The sequence below is a fragment of the Pelodiscus sinensis genome, chromosome 1, assembly GCF_049634645.1.
Source record: "Pelodiscus sinensis isolate JC-2024 chromosome 1, ASM4963464v1, whole genome shotgun sequence".
NCBI classification, from domain to species: Eukaryota; Metazoa; Chordata; order Testudines; family Trionychidae; genus Pelodiscus; species Pelodiscus sinensis.
The window spans coordinates 324,087,105-324,105,148 of record NC_134711.1 but is presented as its reverse complement, the minus strand read 5'-3'; the positions used below and the strand labels follow the sequence as shown (position 1 = coordinate 324,105,148).

The 18,044-nt window shown below is 53.9% G+C and overlaps 1 protein-coding gene across 1 annotated transcript in view; it reads left to right on the top strand.

Moving 5' to 3' along the window:
- Positions 1-2,144: 2,144 nt before the first annotated feature.
- Positions 2,145-18,044, top strand: part of ATG16L2 (autophagy related 16 like 2) — a 53,860-nt gene continuing 37,960 nt past the window's right edge. Inside the window, exons 1-3 of the mRNA XM_075919626.1 lie at positions 2,145-2,293; positions 13,681-13,765; positions 15,762-15,882. Coding sequence (XP_075775741.1) covers positions 2,182-2,293; positions 13,681-13,765; positions 15,762-15,882 — 318 coding nt within the window. The 5' untranslated portion in view covers positions 2,145-2,181. The remainder of the gene's footprint in view (positions 2,294-13,680; positions 13,766-15,761; positions 15,883-18,044) is intronic.

The following is an 18,044-nucleotide window of genomic DNA, read 5'->3' as shown; positions in this document are numbered from 1 at the left end:
TCTGCCTACCTGCTTTAACCTTGCAAATAACTGTTTCCTTTTCCTGTTCAATACACCTGTATGTAATTGATTACAGGATTGGCTACAAGAATTGTCTTTAGGGTCAGCAGGGGTGGCAGGTATAATAAGTGGGGGAGGCACAGCCTTCCCAAACTACCAGCCTGGCCCCACCCAGACTCCACCCCCCCAGAATACCTGCTGCAGGTGTATTGGGGGCAGAGTGTTGCTGCCCCTGAGTGCCCATGCTCCCTGGCCAGGGAGGCTGGGGCCGTGTTTTGGAGGGGAGGGGAGGGGGAAGCTTGGCCCCCATGGGGGCAGGGCCTGGCCTGAGGGGGTGAGACTGGGGGGCTTAACTCCCCCCGCCCTATCTTCACCCACCACCCATCGGTGTCAGAACTTAGCTTGAGCTGTCCTAAGTGATCAGTCCTTTAGGGCTGGAAATAAGGGACCAGCTACTGCAAAGGCAGGTTTCTGCCTGGCAAGATAGATCAGAAGAACCATGGGGGCTGGGAGGTGCCATGGTTAGGCTGCTAGAGTGCCTGAGGAGTTCGATACTTGGCTGGTGAAAGCTAAGTACAGAACTCACAGCTAGTTTGGGGCTTCTGCCCTGGTTCCTAGGGGCCTGTCCTGAGGTTGGCCCCCACACTCTCCAATCGCTGTAGGAGGCCTTACCACCAGTACCTAAAAGGGTGTTACAAGGAGGAGGGAGAGAAATTGTTCTCCTTGGCCTCTGAGGATAGGACAAGCAATGGGCTTAAACTGCAGCAAGGGAGGTTTAGGTCGGACATTAGGAGAAACTTCCTACCTGTCAGGGTGGTCAAACACTGGAATAAATTGCCCAGGGAGGTTGTGGAATCCCCATCTCTGGAGATATTTAAGAGTAGGCTGGATGGATCTATCAGGGATGGTTTAGGTCCTGCCGTGAGGACGGGGGGCTGGACTCCATGACCTTGCGGAAGTCCCTTCCAGTCCTAGTGTTCTGTGATTCTAATGTGGGGGGAGAGCAGGTCACTGAAGATGGGCTCCAACAGCAGAACCGGGCCCAGGGCCCAGCGGGAACCAGACGGTGGCTTTGGTTCATGGATGACAGTTCTCAGGCAGCTCCTGTCCAGCCGGAGATTTCCAACGGGCAAGCTCCTTAACCAAACGCCCCAGAGCGAGGGAGAGAAAAGCGCTCTGCAGGCTCGTGCTGTCTGGGTCTGTTGGTGAAAGGCCGGAGAGAAACCGAGCCACGGTGCTGTGGTTGCTGGAGCCGGGCCATGGCCTGGGGGTGCGCAGGGCAGAGAACGGTGCGTCTGTCCCTGCTGCTCAGGCCGCAGCCTCTGCCCTTGTCAGCCCCGGAGCGGTGATGAGAGGAGCGGGGGGAGGGGGGGTTCTGTACGGCTCCCTGATACAGGGGACTCTGCAGCAGAGCCGGGCCGGGAGAGCCAGAGTGTCCCCACTGCGGGTGGGCGATCTTTGCCTGTTACCTTAAGCACACAAGCGCCTGTGCTGCAGGGAGCAGGGCTCCGTGCATGGAGGGGGGCGGGCGGATACAGCCTCTCTGCTTCGGGGAGCCGGGCTCCGTGCATGGGGGGGGGGGGCGGATACAGCCTCTCTGCTTCGGGGAGCCGGGCTCCGTGCATGGGGGGGGGGGGCAGGCGGATACAGCCTCTCTGCTTCGGGGAGCCGGGCTCCGTGCATGGAGGGGGGGGGCGGATACAGCCTCTCTGCTTCGGGGAGCCGGGCTCCGTGCATGGGGGGGGGGGGCGGATACAGCCTCTCTGCTTTGGGGAGCCGGGCTCCGTGCATGGGGGGGGGGCAGATACAGCCTCTCTGCTTTGGGGAGCCGGGCTCCGTGCATGGAGGGGGGGGGGCGGATACAGCTTCTCTGCTTCGGGGAGCCGGGCTCCGTGCATGGAGGGGGGCGGCGGATACAGCCCCTGTGCTGCGGGGAGCCGGGCTCCGTGCATGGGGGGGGGGCGGATACAGCCCCTGTGCTGCGGGGAGCCGGGCTCCGTGCATGGGGGGGGGGGGCAGGATACAGCCCCTGTGCTGCGGGGAGCCCCAGGGAGCGCGACACCCTGCCCTCTGCCCGGCGGAGCCGCTGGCCCCAGCAGCCCGCCCCCAGGCCTGGGCCTGCTCGCCCGGGGCTTCCCCCGCTGGTGACGTCAGGAGGTTCCCTCCCCGCGCGGCGCAGCCATGGCCGAGGCGGCGGGGAGCGGCGGCAGGTTCTGGAAGCGCCACATCGTGCGGCAGCTGCAGCTCCGGGACCGGGCGCAGAGCGGCCGCTTTCTGGACGTGGTGCAGGCCTGTGAGCGGGCGGCTGCCGCGTGCTGGGGGCAGGGGGAGTTTGATCTGAGGAGGGGGGGCTGGAATAGCTGGGGCAGGGGGGTGGGGGCTAGAATAGCTGGAGCCCAGGGGAGGGGTGCTCGATCGGGGGGGGGGCTGGAATAGCTGGAGCCCACGGGAGGGGTGCTCGATCTGGGGGGGGGGGCTGGAATAGCTGGAGCCCACGGGAGGGGTGCTCGATCTGGGGGGGGGGGGCTGGAATAGCTGGAGCCCACGGGAGGGGTGCTTGATCTGGGGGGGGGCTGGAATAGCTGGAGCCCACCGGAGGGGTGCTTGATCGGGGGGGGGGGGCTGGAATAGCTGGAGCCCACGGGAGGGGTGCTTGATCTGGGGGGGCCTGGAATAGCTGCAGACAGGGGGGTGAATGAGGGGGGTCAGATGGGTAGGTGTGTCCCTGGGGTGGGTGTATTTTCGCAGTGATGGAAGGCAAAGGGGTGGGCACAGGCCTAGGGGTTGTAGGTGATTTGGGCACTTGCAACCCAGGGTTTGAGCAACCCCTGCCTGTGGAGATGGCTGGGGCACTGGAAGTGGCTCCAAGTGAAATCAAGCAGGGAAATGAATCTTCCTTAACAACGCCACACTTACTGTTACCCAACAAACTGCTGTGCGGCTGGGCCCTGGCCCTTCCCCCCCTTTCTCAGCCTCTGGTTGGATGAGTCAGTTGTTTTGTAGCTGGTTGCAGGAATTGCGGTTTGCTCCTTGTTTTGTGCCTAACTCTGCTCTTCTGTTTTGACTTGTAAAGCCCTGCTCTGACTCTGACCTTGTGCCGCCTTCCTGTCCCTTGTGCAGTCTGCATGCTGGCCCGCCTCCCTCAAATGCCCATTCTAGGAGTCTCCCCTGTGCTGAAAGAAATGAGAGATCCCACAGCGGAAAGAAAAGTTTCCATGCTAATTGTGGAAGGGGGTTGGTTAGATCAGTGTGCGGCAGGCCGTGCCCTGAACTGCCGTCAAAAATTAGACTTATTCTGCGTGTAGAAAGAGACGAACACTTTAACACAGTGATGGGCAACCTAGGTTACTGAGGAGGCTGCATGAGGGGCCCTCCTCTGTCTCAGTGGGCAGCAAGATGGTTGTAACCAAGAATGTCTCTCAGGATAGGGTGGGTTTTCGGACTTTGTTTATCCACCTAGAATTAACATGGGCTGCCAATTGAACCTTAACCGCACTTTGATTGGACATAGAGGGAGCGCACGGCAATGTAATGTGCAATCAGCATGAGCCTCATTTCGTGTGCCCTTGTTTACATGTGTGTCACTTTAGATAGGAAAAAAACTCTATGGCTGGCTGGAAGCCAGCAAAATCTGGCAACCCTGCGCATGGACAAGGGTTTTTTAAAAAAAAAAAAAAAAAAAAAAGGTCTCGCAGGCCACACCTAGAACTCTGATGTGCCCTCATACTGCAGGTTGCTCACCACTGGTTTAGCATGCTAAAGGCAGGTAAAAAAAACCCCAGAGATGAAATTAGACGAGGGGAGATCTCGTCTGCGTATTGGAGAAAACTGCCTGTTCCTTATCAATGATTTGTCTTGTGCTAGCAACAAACATCTTGGAAGGGAGATTAGGTGTCATTGTCCAAGGCTCAAACCAATATTCAACTACTAGAGGCCAAAATGAGACCTCGTGGCGGGACAGGTTTGTACATTTTCCTGTGAAGCAGCCAGTGCTGGTCACTATGAGTGACAGTATATGAGCCCAGATGGATCTCTGGACTGATTTGACCTGGCAGTCATTATGTTCCCCAATCAGGCTCTGTGTCCCATTGTGCAAGGTGCTGTACAAACACACCAATCCGAATCCTGGCCTGAAGAGCTGATATCCCAGGCATGATCCAGGAGCTCTGTTCAGATGTGCCCCGGAATCTCCATCGATACATTTGTAGGATCAGGGTCTAATTTAAGTCAAGACGCAAGATGTGAGTCGAATAAACAATATGGAGGTAGCTGAAGGTGACTGACGAAATCCAGGTGAATTGGATTGCTTTTGACCCTTCAGATGCTGTGGGCTAGTATTCTTAGGGAAGTGGTGGAAGCACCACCCTTGCCATCTTTTGTAGGTCATACCCCAGTTTTAAAAGTCCTGAAGGGAATAATCTTGCCCTGGCCTCAGGGAGAGAGATTGAAGGAGCTCTGTGCCTCAGTTTCCCCATCTGTAAATACCGATCCCCTTTGTAAATGGCTTTGAGATCTGCTGATTAAAAGTGGTATATAGGAGCCAAGCAGCATTGTTAGGGCTTTCCCTTTGCTCATGTCCTTGGCTGTATCTGCTTTATACTTTTTCAATGGGCATCCAATGTTTTTCATATCCATACCTCTGCTAAATGGCTGTTCTGGGTCAAAGGTTCCTGTAATCTTTCTCACTCGCTACATTTGTACCTTCATCTCAAAGCGCTTTCCCGGCCCTTCAGCTGCATTTCTGATCTAGTTTCACCTTCATTTCTGTGCCACACTCCAGAACCAAAGCAAAAGCATTAGTGTCGAGGCTTTGTATCCCCTGCAAGTCTGGGGAGATGGACAAGGGTCTTGGGAGAGGGCAGCTCTTTCCTTGACATGTTTGTTTTGAGATTGGCCGGAAATGCCTGTGCCTGCTTTCGATTTCTGCTCCTCAGAAATGGAGGCTGTATCAGTCTGTACTTTCTATTTCTATTAGAGCTGATGTAGGCAGCAGATGCAGCCAAACCACACGGAAACCTGCCGTGGTTTGCGTTTGTATCTAAATCAGGCTCAGCACTGGCTTGGCTCACTCTGCACGCCCATTTTCAGCGACAGGTTACTGTGGTTATGTAGACACAGTTTTATTGTCCTTCCTGGTTTTTGCTTTGCACTCGACTCTGCGCCCTGAGGTTGAGTAAGAGAGAGCGGTCTGGGGCAAAGTAAATTGGGCATCCTTCACTCTGGGGATGGTGAAGGGCTAAAATATAGAAAAGAGCAGGGAAAACCCATTCCTAGCAAAAAACCAAGAACAAATACAGCCAGAAACGCAATGGGGGAAAACCCTAGTTTATTCCCCTCTCAAACTGTTCTCCAGTCTGATAACCCTAGCAGGATTTCTCCTTTTCTCCATTTCTGTCTCTACATCAGTGTTTCTTGAACTTTTTAAGACCGAGGAACACCAAATAATAATTTTTTTTATGGGGAGCACCAAGGATTTTTTTGTTGAGGGGGGAAAAAAAATGGTCGGGGGGAAAGGGGTCAGGGGGAAAGTTATTGAGGAAAAAGGGTCAGGGAGAAGTTATTGAGCAAAAAACAACGAAAAAATGTTGCCTGCCCCTTTAAGGGCAGCCATTTTTAATTCTGTTGTTCTCCGCGGCACACCCTTGACTGCCTCGTGGCACATGGAACACAGGTTAAGAAACACTGCTCTAGATGGAGGAGAGATGGAAGAAAATCAGCGTCTCAAAGGCTGTGGGGCTGCCAGCCAGGGAATTGGAGGGCAAGGTCTCTGGGCCTGGAGGTGCTGTTTCAGGGGGCAGAGTTCCAGAAAGGAAGGATGGTGCAGTGGTTAGTGCACTAGCCTGTGACCCAGGAGCCTTGGACTGAGTTCTCTGCCCTGCTAGAGACTTCCTGCGTAATCTCAGTCAAGTCGCTTAGGCCAGGTCCTCTACAGTATTCAGGCTCCTAACAACCATTGATTTCAAGTGGTCCCTAGTCCCTCTGTGCCTCAGTTTCTCGTGTGTAAAACAGGGCTAAGAGCAGGTGGCCCACAGGGACTAGCGAGGGTAAATGCAACACAGGTTGTGAGCCACTCAGATACAACAGTAAAGGGGGACAGATTCCATGGCTATGTCATTGTTGTAGGATTCCTGGGTTGCCTGGATACATCAGCTTTCTGTGTGTCAGTTTCCACCCCTGTGAAACAGACCATATTTTCGTGGTGCAGGCATGTGCTACATTGGAGTTTTAGGCTTTGTCCATACTACTAATTGAGCAGCAAAACTTTTGTCATTCACAGATGCTTAACTCCCTCCTCCCCTTTCCCTCCCCCAAGACAAAAGTGTTTTTCTGTGGCAAGTGGCAGCATAAATGGCTCATTGTGAATAGGAATTATCCCTTCACTGTGTGCGTGTCAGCTACTGGCTTCACAAAAGTGTGATATGAGTCAATCTCACATCTGAAGAAGTGGGTTGCGCCCACTGAAGCTCATGATTTTAGTAAAGCATTTGCTATGGTCTTGCCCAACAGTCTTATCAATAAACTAGGGAAATACAACCTAAGTGGGGCTACTATAAGGTGGGTGCATAACTGGCTGGATAGCCATTCCCAGAGAGAATAATTAATGGTTCACAGTCATGCTGGAAGGGCAGAACAAGTAGGATTCCGCAGGGGTCTGTTTTGGGACCGGTTCTGTTCAATATCTTCATCAGTGATTTAGATATTGGTATAGAGAGTACACATATTAAGTTTGCAGATGATACCAAGCTGGGAGGGGTTGCAAGTGCTTTGGAGGATAGGGTCATAATTCTGAATGATCTGGACAGACTGGAGAAATGGACTGAGGTAACAGGATGAAGTTTAATAAGGAAAAATGTAAAGTACTCCACTTAGGGAGGAACAATCCATTTCACATATGCAGAATGGGAAGTGACTGTTGAGGAAGGAGTACTGCAGAAAGAGATCTAGGGGTCATAGAGGACCACAAGCTAAATATGAGTCAGCAGTGTGACACTGTTGCAAAAAAAGCAAACATGATTCTGGGCTGCATTAACAGGATTGTTGTGAGCAAAACACAAGAAGTCATTCTTCCGCTCTACTCTGCGCTGATTAGGCCTCAGTTGGAGTATTGTGTCCAGTTCTGGGCACCACCTTTCAAGAAAGATGTGGAGAAATTGGAGAAGGTGCAGAAAAAAGCAACAAAAATGATCAAAGGTTTAGAAAACATGACCTGTGAGGGAAGACTGAAAGCATTCGACTTGTTTAGTTTGGAAAAGAGAAAACTGAGAGGGGACATGCTAGCTGTTTTCAAGTATCTCAAAGGGTGTTACAAGGAAGAGGGAGAAAAATCGTTCTCCTTGGCCTCTGGGGACAGGACAAGAAGCAATGGGCTTAAATTGCAGCAAGGGAGGTTTAGGTTGGACATTAGGAAAAACTTCCTCTCAGGATAAACACTGGAATAAGTTACCTGGGGAGGTTGTGGAATCTCCATCACTGGAGTATTTAAGAGCAAGTTAGATAGACATCTCTCAGGGATGATCTAGATGGTGCTTGGTCCTGCTGTGAGGGACTGGACTTGATGATCTCTTGTGGTCCCTTCCAGTTCAAGTGTCCTATGAGTCTATACTATGTATATATTTTTGTTAGTCTCTAAAGGTACGTCTACACTAGCCCCCTAGATCGATCTAGGGAGGCTAATGAGGGCGACCGGAATTGCAAATCAAGTCTGGGATTTAAATATCCCGCGCTTGATTTGCATGTTCCCGGCTGGTTGCCATTTTAGAAATTGACTAGCCCGAAGTAACTGCCCGTGTCTACACGTGGCAGTGAAACAGGATTCCAGAATAAAGCCCCTTAATTGAATTAGGTAGTAAACCTCATTGCAGGAGGAATACCAGCTAATTTGAGTTAGGGCTTTAAATCTGAACCCTATTTCACTGCCGCGTGTAGACGCAGGCAGTTACTTCGGGCTAGTCAATTTCTAAAATGGCGACCGACCGGGAACATGCAAATCAAGCGCGGGATATTTAAATCCTGGACTTGATTTGCAATTCCGGTCGCCCTCATTAGCCTCCCTAGATCGATCTAGGGTGCTAGTGTAGACGTACCTTAAGGTGCTACAGGACCACTCATGTTTTTTTTAAGTTACAGACTAACACAGCTACCCCTCTGAGACCTACATCAATGGAGAACACTTTTATCAGGCTCACGCAATTGACGGGTTGTTCAAGGGAGTGATATTTAAGTGCTGTCAGAAGACACCCTGGGGATGTCAAAGTCTGCTTCGCTCCAGAACAATACAGCCAAAACCACCTGTCCCACTCCTCTGTCACTGCCATTACTGTCTGTATTTACTGTAGTGTCTAGGTTCGGTGCCGTAGTTGGACATTCGGGTCCTGGCGTGCCAAGCACTAGGCAAACACAGAACAAAGGCAGCCCCTGCCTCGAAGAGTTTGCAGTCACGAGATTGAAGAAGAGGCAGCAGACGGAGGCAGGCCTCTGGGAGAGTGCCAGAAAATGAGCCAGTGCTAGTCAGTGTGAGAGGCAGTGGCTTCTCAGACCAGCAGCATGGTGAAGGAGAGTTCTGAGAAGGCGCCTGGCAGCACACAGAGGTGGCTTTGTGGGTCTTGTCAGGGTGCTCCATGACTTGTTAGGAGTCCTTGACTCAGCAGCATATGAGAGATGCTGGGTGTGGACGGGCCGTGATGGACCTTGCTTCATGTGATGGAGGAGGAGGAGCCAGTAAAAGGGCTTAAGATGCCTCCCCCTGACTTGGTGGCATCAGCTCACTGACTCAGAGGCGGAGTCATCCTTACCCATATGCAGAAGGTGCTGTTGCGTAGGGTACCCAAAAACTCATGGCGCCTGTGTCTTAATATCCACCCACCTGCCTTTTCCTATTGCTGTTCCATGGCTCCACTTCCTCCAGGGAGGATCTGGTTAACTTACAAGTGACACAGCCTGCCCCAGCGTTGAGCAGACCCTGTACCTGCCAAAGAGCCATTCGAGTGGGAATGCAGCATTTCACAGACATGTGCCGACCCCAGGTCTCTGCTGCCAGTTTCTGAATTCACTGTTACACTCACTAATGGATCCCCAAGTCACCCTGTTGTTTCAGGCCAATTCCACAAGCCAAATACACAGAGAAACCTTGGAACTTAACTTCATTTCCAAGTTTGGGAGCCATCACAAAGGTATGAATAAAGACATTAGCTGGCTACCACACTGCCTTCCACATCCTAATGACTTAGATGCCCACTGTTTGGTTGGTTATCAGCTTCTTGTAACATGAACACTCTAATTCACTATTTTCCCCCTTCCTTTCCCTGCCTCCATCCCCTATTTATTTTGGAACTGGACTTTTAATACTCCATTCATCTGAAGAAGTGGGTTGTGCACCCAAAAGCTCATGATCCCATCTACATGTTTTGTTAGTCTTTAAGCTGCTGCTAGACTATTTGTAGTTTTTTTTAAGATTTTCCAGTTACAGACTAACACGGCTACCTCTCTGAAGCTTTTGAATTTACTGTGTTAGTCGACAGGACTTCAGTTCTAAATGCTTTAAAATATTTCATTTGTGTGTTGCTGAAAATGATAAAATCACAGCTCTAAAAAAAATTGTCCCCCCCAGTTGCTGTGGGGTATAGGGCACCAGTTTCATAGTGCTGTGTAGGGCCCCAGAAATCCTAAGGATAGTCCAGAGTGCAAGTCTATTCAGCCCTTGGGACCTTTGCTGAGACTGCCCGCATGTGGGCCAAGAGTGGCATCTTGCTACTGGAATTAACAAGGGGCCGATGAGAAAAGACGTGTACCGGGAAGATTTGCATTTCGTTCACCATCCCCTAAAGAATTTGATACATTTACCAAGGCCCTGCATCAATGAGAGATCCTTCAAAGGAGTGACTGGAGAACCCACGCTGCGCTCTCCTCCCCAAAACACAGCCGATTAATGAAGTGCCCCTCAAATTTAGTCCCTAAAAATTTGGTAATAGCAGCTAACACCAGTGCAGCATGACAACCCCAGACCAGGTTCTATCAGGTGTAAGCGCCAAGGGAAGAGAGTTGGGAGTCTTCAGGAAATCGTCTAGTCCAACCTGCTCAAAGCCGATCAACCCCAACTAAATCAGCCTGCAGCCTGTTTCCGGCCCTGCCACACGGGGGTCCCAGAGCAGGCAATGACAGCCCTCATGCAGCCAGGTGGGGGCCGGCAGCAGCAGCCCCCGTACAGCCAGGTGGGGGCCAACAGCAGCAGGATCTCAGCTTAATCAGTTAACTGGTTAAATGTAGTGCTTACCCAGATAACTAGTTACAGTAAAACTCCCGCGGTCCGGCATCCAATGGTCCGGCACTCCTGATGGTCCGGCACCATCTGGAACCCGGAAGTGCTCCAGGCAGCTGGACAATTGGAGCTGCTCTGCCCCCGGCTTCCTGGAGTCAGCCACTGGTCAGTTTCAGCAGCGGCTGACTTGGGGAAGTCTGGGGCAGAGCAGCTGGGGTGCTGCTGGGTTGCGCCAAGGGGCGCATCCCCGCCACTCCACCCCAGACCCCTCATAGTCTCCCCTTCCGATAGTCTGGCATATCTGATAATCCGGCACCTCCTGGGTCCTAAAGGTGCGGGATTATCGGAAGTTTCCTGTAGTAGGGATTTACATCCGTAGTTCCCAGGGGAGTATAGAGGAGCTGGGATGGGCTTGGGGTAGGGCACCCAGCTTTTTTGCCAAGGGCTCAAGCCAGGCCCAGACTCAGATACGTCAGCTGTCAGCAGAAACGGCTACATTGCAGGCATCCCTGGGCCAGAGGGGGCTGTGCTGCTGGGGAGCTGTAAACCCATCTGCTGCTCACCTCAATTTACCGGCGGCCCCGTGACAGTCAGCCAGCTAGTTACCTTCTGCTACTCAGATTCCTCCAGCAGTCGCATTGGCCATTGGGATATTTCTTCCCTTCCTGTCCTACCCTCTCGTGGTGCTTTTGTCAGACAGCTGGCTCGTCGCATGCCGGAGGTGGCTGTCTTCCCGTGATGGCGGAAAAGCTTCCCGAGCTAGTACGCTCGGGACTGGTTCATTTCCCGGGGAAGTTGATTCATGAGCGAGTGCTTGTGAATGGGCTCGGAAGGTGGATAAAACAAGGCATCCCACCTAGGGCGAGGTATTTTCAAGCAAAGTGGTTTTCACTGGAGGATGCAGGGGCTGAAATCCGTGGCTAAGGGAGGGTGTGGCAGGGCTGAGCAGGACTTGTGAGTTCCAGGAGAGGTGCTGAGGTGTTGAATCTGGCACAGGCCTTGCGAAATTCCACACCCAGAGAGGCGACACTGTGGTGTGACTATCTCTGCACCCACCCAGAGAGCCTCCCGCCTGGCTTTCTCCCCCAGCACCCGCGATTGGCTCTCGCTCCTTCACAGGTCACAAGGCAGATGGCTCATGCTGCACCGGGGCCCAAAAGATACACGTGTAAAAGTCCCGTCCTGCTGGTCTAATGCGCCCGGTTATGGCGCTTTGCAATCAGCGCATGTCCCCAGGCTCTGCTGAGGACGGAGCTCCCTGATCCTGGGCCTGTTCTGTGTCCAGGGGCTGCTTTAAAGTGCATGGCCCAGGCAGCCATCTTCCAGCTCGCCAGACTGAGGCGTGCTCCCGCCGCGCCTCCTGCCGGCCCCATCTTGGCCCTGCTGCTGGCAGCTTCGAAGGAAGCTGGTGTAGGATCCAGCTCTGGTCTCCCTTCGGGCTGCTCTCTCCAGCCTCTGCACCACTAGACCAGAGCAGAGAGGGCGGGGCTGCAGACGCGCGTCGGATCCTGGAAGCCGACCAGCCAGGCAGGCGCCTCACAGACGCTAAGCAATGAATCCCCTGCCCCTGTTTTGAGGCAGGCTACATTGTCCCTGGCTTTTCCAGAGGGGGGAATCCTGTGCCTGGCTCACAGTTCCGATTAAACCTGGCCGGTCTCCCAGTGGGTTGCTGCCCAGGATCTCGGCAGGGAGCCCTGCTTCCCCTCGGCTCTGCCTGAGCCACCCTCCCAAGCCTGGCTACTGCCCCAGGGAGCAGAGGCAATAGCAGCATGCAATTGACCAGAATGTGAGTTTTACTGCGGGTAGGCTCTGTGCTGTGCAACAGCCCACGCAGGGGTCACAGATGGGGCTGTCACCCCTTTGAGAATGGGGCGCTCCAGCCGGGAACCCTGCCTAGCTGTCAGTACCCCCCACTCAGCCTCTGTGTAAGCCCTCCTGGTGAGGAGATGCTCCCCCAGCATGAGGAGGATGGCCTGGACGCCCGCGACTGGTTGGCTGAATTCCTGCGGTGTCTGTAGGTCGATTCCGATGAAGTTGCCCTAATTTGATCGTGTGGAGTAGACAAGCCCTAACTCTTGCCCTCTCTGTAAGCATCTGGGGACAGATGGACTTTGAATCCTCACCGGGTGGTTAGTCACCATGAGAGCGCAACACCTGTCGTCCTGGCCAGCAGCCTGGGGCTTTGTTTGTCTTCTCTCCAAGGCAGAGGACAGTTATTTGCCTGTCACCCGAACGACACCTGTGTAACTGGTTTGGCTGCTGCACCTTCCCCCCGCCTGTGCCGTACGTTGCCCTGTGGGTGTCCTGTGGCCGGCGAGGGTGAGGGGGAATTGTTTCCGGGGTTTTCCCGGCCTGCACTGATAAACAGCATGGTCTGCAGGGACACCCGCCTCTGCCGGGTCACAGAGGTGTTGTGGGAAGGGCTGCTGGGTGATCGCACTAGCACGCTGCCTACACACTGTGACTGTACTGAGCAGTGACGGGCTGCTCTCCGAGTTGAACCTCACTGCGGCCGTAGGAGGGGCACGCGGCCTCCCTTCTGCAAATGGGTCCAGACGGACGCAGCTCAAAATTCTTCAGAGTGGCCTCTGAGTTCGGGTTCCTCCGCTAATCCCGTTTAATTGGTTAACCGGTTACACGTCATTATGTTTAACCTGTTAACTGATTAAAGGGAGGAGAGCAGCCCTTCCCCCACCCTGCTGAAGCCCCCCCCCCGCAGACAAGGGCTGCAGTGGGCCTCGTGGGGCTGGAGCAGCCCCCTGCCAGCAAACCAGAACCAGTAAGCCTCACGTGTTCAGGACGAGGCTGACTGGTTACCCAGTTGACCAGTTAACCAGTCACGGCCCTGCCCTCCATTTTTGGGGCTCCCACCCTGGGATGGCTGGTCCCTGCATTTCAAAGGGGCTGAGATGCCCCAGCTCCTGCCCCCTACAGCTCTGGGCGCTCAGAGCTGCGGAGAACCTGAGTGTCCCGAGCCCTTTGGGGCAGGAGCGATCTCAATGTTGGTGCAGCACCAGGGCCCTGGCCGGCGACTGGCCATCGTACACGCCATGCAAATCTGCAGAGATTCCTCACCAGGGGAATCCTCCCTCCTTGCCCCAGGCTTGACCCAGGCGGCATGTTGGTGCTTTCCTGTGGGAGCCAGGGCCCGTACCCGCCGCTGGCATAAGCAGGCCCAGTCACACTGCGGTAAAGCCATGCGTCCGCTCCTTGGGGTTCACAGCGATCGACTGGAGAGATGGAAGAAGCACCCGTAGGCCTGCTCAGCCCATTTTGCAGGGGGATACGGGAGGAGCTGGGCTTCTATTGCGTCTGATGCCCCCCAGATTTCAGAGCAGGGCCTCTGATGAGTGCTCCCCCCCCCCCCCCGCCCCGATCACGATGCACGTGGTCCCTAAGCCCTGGTTCTCTTTGCTTCCTCGCAGATACCAGGCTCTTGGAAAAGTCCAGCCTGATGGTGCATTTCTCAGAGAAGCTGGAGGCTGAGTCCTTTGATCGCCAGGCCCCAAGGTAAGTAGAGCGTAGCCGTCGTGGCGCAGGCAGGACAGCTTCCCGACCAGCAGCACCAGGCTGCAGCCCCGCTGCCCCTACAATGGCCGCACTGTTATCTTTGGAAGCTGATAGGCATGCGTTGCCCGTCTCCAGGGTCCCTCTCAGCGCGAAGGCTCCTGACTAGTGGTGGCTGTCGGCGCCCTGGGGAGGGGGTGGCTTTCACAATCAGACCTTTCTTCCTTCCCAACAAAAATCCACTGAGCCAGCCCGGCTCCCGGCTCCTCCGCTGCCAGCTTTTTCAGAGGAGACTTTTGTGACCTGGACCATAGACCTCAAGTGACTTTTGCAAGGGGAGGGAGGGGGTGATGTCGGGGGCCTAGGCCAGCTTGCATTGTGGGTAATTACATTCTAGGGTTGCCAGATACTTAAAAAAAAAAAAAAAAAAAACCACCGAACATAGTGGGGGGAAAAATTGGTTGAGGAAAAGAAAGGCACAAAAGAAAGAGACACTGTGCCTTTAAATCCCCACGCTCACCACTGCCCCCGCCAGATGTGGCGGGGGGGGGAGAGGGGAGTGTCCCAAGCGGCCTGCCGTCTGAGAAAAACAGAAAATACCGGACGTTGTACATGTCTGGTATTTTCTGGTTTTTTACCCAACAGAGGCCGCAAATACTGGACTGTCTGGGCCGCAAATACTGGACGCCTGGCAACCCTATTACATTTAGACTTTCTAGATGCCCTCTGCAGCATCCGTTTGACAGTGTTTTGCATCTTCACATCCTGCCCCAAACTGCTGGGTGTTAAACTGCTGCCACGTTCCAGCCCAGTTGTATCCACACCCCACGAGGTGAACGAAGCAATGCTTCTGCCTGCGTGTGTCTCTTGCTCTCTCCCCCCACAAAAACCTGGGAGCCTGATTCTGCCACCCTTCTTCCAGCTGACCGTGGGGCAGCCACAGAAGCTGGGCTGAGCAGGCAATGGGAAAGTTGCCCAGTTAACCTTTGTAATGGCAGCTGCAATATGCAGAGACTAAGCGTCCTGCAGCCCAGTGAAGGTGGCCATGTGGTAGGGGTGCATTACTGCTTTCCGCGTTAGGGGGCAGTTTGAGGGACCAGCCTTGGTTAAATCCACCACCAACGGCAGCCTGCACAACACCGTGTCCTGTGGCAGCAGCCGCTCTTGGCTCTGGCACACTGACCTTCAGCTGTTCTGTGTGCCCTCACGAGCGATGCCTGCAATATCCTGGCTAGCGCAATGCTTGTTTAAATAGCTCCCCGGTTTCACACCTCGCTGAAGGCAGCGGGGCGGGAGGGAGCGTCTTGGCCAGCGGCGGTGCGGCTCAATGGAGCAGAAACCCTCCCGGTTACACTGTGCTCTGCTGCAAAAAAGCAGAAGTGGGGCTTGTTTTTGGATGAGAGCTGCCACGGTGCCGACCGGCAGGCTCTGGTTTTGGGTTTTTCTGGGCACGAAGCAGAACGGTTCCCTGACACGCCTGTGGTCTCTTTCTCACACGCTGCCCCGGCAGCCTTTCCCCTCTGTCTCAAGGGGTGGCCGTGGGGAAGGCTGATCTTCATGACGCTTGGCTGCAGGTGTGGTGCCGACAGGCGGAACTGAACCTGGGACCTCTGGAGCTTAGTGCAGGAGCCTCTGCAGCGGGGGTGGGGAACTTAGAGCCCAAGGGCCGGATGCCCTCTGCCATCCCCTTGTGGGGCTGGAGCGCATGCAATCTACTAGCTTGGGCTCCCCAGGATCTGGTGTGCGAGGGGAATGTGGGGAGTGTGTCTCCTTCTCAGTTGGGAGCCACGTCAGTGAGGTTTGGGGTTTTTTTTGCTTCCCACTTGTGTGCGGCCCCCTACCCAAAAAAGGCTCCCTACCCCTGCTCTACGCCTGACTCTCAGCTCAGGCTGTAGCGCAAACTCTCTCTCACTAAGCCGTCTCCGTGCCACTACATGGGGCCGTGGGAATGATACCTGCTCAGAAGTGACTTTGGGGTTTGAACCTGCTCTGTCTGCAGGCCGGGGCAGGACACTTGTGGCTCCGTGCCGGAACCGGGCCCGGGCTCCGCAGAAGGGCTGCAGACCCTGAAGAGAAAGTACCAAAGGCAGATCGCGGAGGTGAAAGACGCCAGCGGGGAGGTACGTAGGGGAGAGGGAAGCGGGGTCTGGACAGCACCTGGCACAGCGGCCGGGATTGGGGTGGGGTTGCCAGTGTTGCATCCCAAAACTATGGGACTGTTTTCCTAGCCCCCTGCGTGGGGGAGGAGGACCCTGTGCCCACGGGGGCCAGGGTGGGGTGCTCAGTATCTCAGAGCTTGGGGGGTATTTGGCGGTTGTGGAAGCCTGCAGCTGTCAGCCGGTCTTGGCTGCCGGGACACCCAGCTCTGGGTGTGAACAGGGCAGCACTGGAGGCCTGGCGTCAGCAGGGGAGCGAAAGATGCCCCCATGAGAACAGCTCCCAGCTGACTGCAGCCCTCGGGCACAGCCCTGCCTGCTTTCCCTGCATGCATGGGGGTCTCTCTGGCAGGGCTGTGTGCCCTGGAGCTGTGCTGAAGGGGCAGGCACAGAACGCGGCTCTGTCTAGCCCAGCAAGGGGGGAGGTACTGTCAGGTTGCAGCCTCCCTGCTCGCAGAATCATCTCTAGCAGAACTGCTGGTGGGTGGCTACTGCAGCAGTGGGGCAAGGAGTCTGGTCCCAGCTGAGACCACGTGCACAGAGCCCTGTCCGCGTCCTCTGCCCCCTTCCGACTCCAGCCTTTAGCATGTCTCCATCAGATCTTCCGATAACTTTATCATGCCCCCCGGCCAGTTTGGGAACCTCTGCGCCATAGGTACACGGGTCTGGTAAAACATGGGCCCGATTCTGCATCACTCCACTGTGTCATTTTACACACTTTAGACCCAAAGACTGTGCCACTGTGGAGGCTGTAGGGGAGCGAGCAGCTGGGGAACCCCATCTGCAATTCTGGCATCTAGACACTAGCTCTCTGTCTCGAAAAGCCGCTCCCAGAGTTTTTAGTTTGGTCCCACAGCTCAGAAACTAGCCTGGCTAGGAAATGGCTTGGCAATTGGAAGAACATTCTGAGTATTGTAGACAGTGGTGTCAGGCCTGGCATGTTAGAGAGACATGGTGCGGGAGGTAATATCTTCTGTTGGACCAGCTCCAATTGGTGAGACAGGAAGTTCGCTCTGCTAAAAAATAGCCTGGGTGTTGTCGTGCAAGTGAGCAACAAAAAACCTCAATCTGTCATGCTTGTATCCCACCGCACACACCACAGTCGCAGGTGAAGTATGGTTTATTAGTCGGACCAACTCGGCCTTGTAGACTCCACAGCCCTAGGTCACGTACGAGCATTTCTCATTTATAGTGTACTTAGCTTTGTCAAGGTCCCTCATCAAAGGCTCCTAAGTAAAGTGAGTTATCATGGGATAAGAGACAAGGTCCTTTCATGGACTGATAACTGGTTAAGACAGGAAACGAAGGGTAGGAATACATGCTCAGTTTTCAGAATGGAGAGAGGTAACTAGTGGGATCTCTCAAGAGTCTGTCCTGGGACCAATCCTATTCAATTTATTTATAAATGATCTGGAGAAAGGGGTAAACAATGAGGTGGCAAAATTTGCAGATGATGCCAAACTGCTCAAGATAGTTAAGACCAAAGCAGACCGTGAAGAGCTTCAGAAGGATCTCGCAAACTAGGTGATTGGACAACAAAATGGCAAATTCATTTTAATGTTGATAAATGTAAAGTAACGCACATTGGCAAAAATAATCCCAGCTATACAAACAATATGATGGGGACTCATTTAGTTACATCTCCTCGAGAGAGATCTTAGAGTCATTGTGGATACTTCTCTGAAAACATCCACACAGGGTATGTCTACACTTGCAGCCTATTTCGGAATAGGGCTGCAAATGGAGGCATTCGGAATTGTAAATCAAGCCTGGGATTTAAATATCCTGCACTTGATTTGCATCTTCCAGGCCGGGTGCCATTTTTTGAAATTTACAAGCCCGGAATAACTGCTCACATCTATGTGTAGCAGCGAAACGGGCATTCGTAATAAAGCCCTATTTCGAACTACCTGTTATTCCTCCTGCAATCAGGTTTAATAGGTCATTCAGAATAGGGCTTTATTTCGAACGCCCATTTCACTGCCACATGTAGACGTGGGCAGTAATTCCGGGCTTGTAAATTTCAAAAAAAACGTAGCGCCCAGCCGGGAAGATGCAAATCAAGTGCGGGATATTTAAATCCCAGACTTGATTTGCAATTCCGAATGCCTCCATTTGCAGCCCTA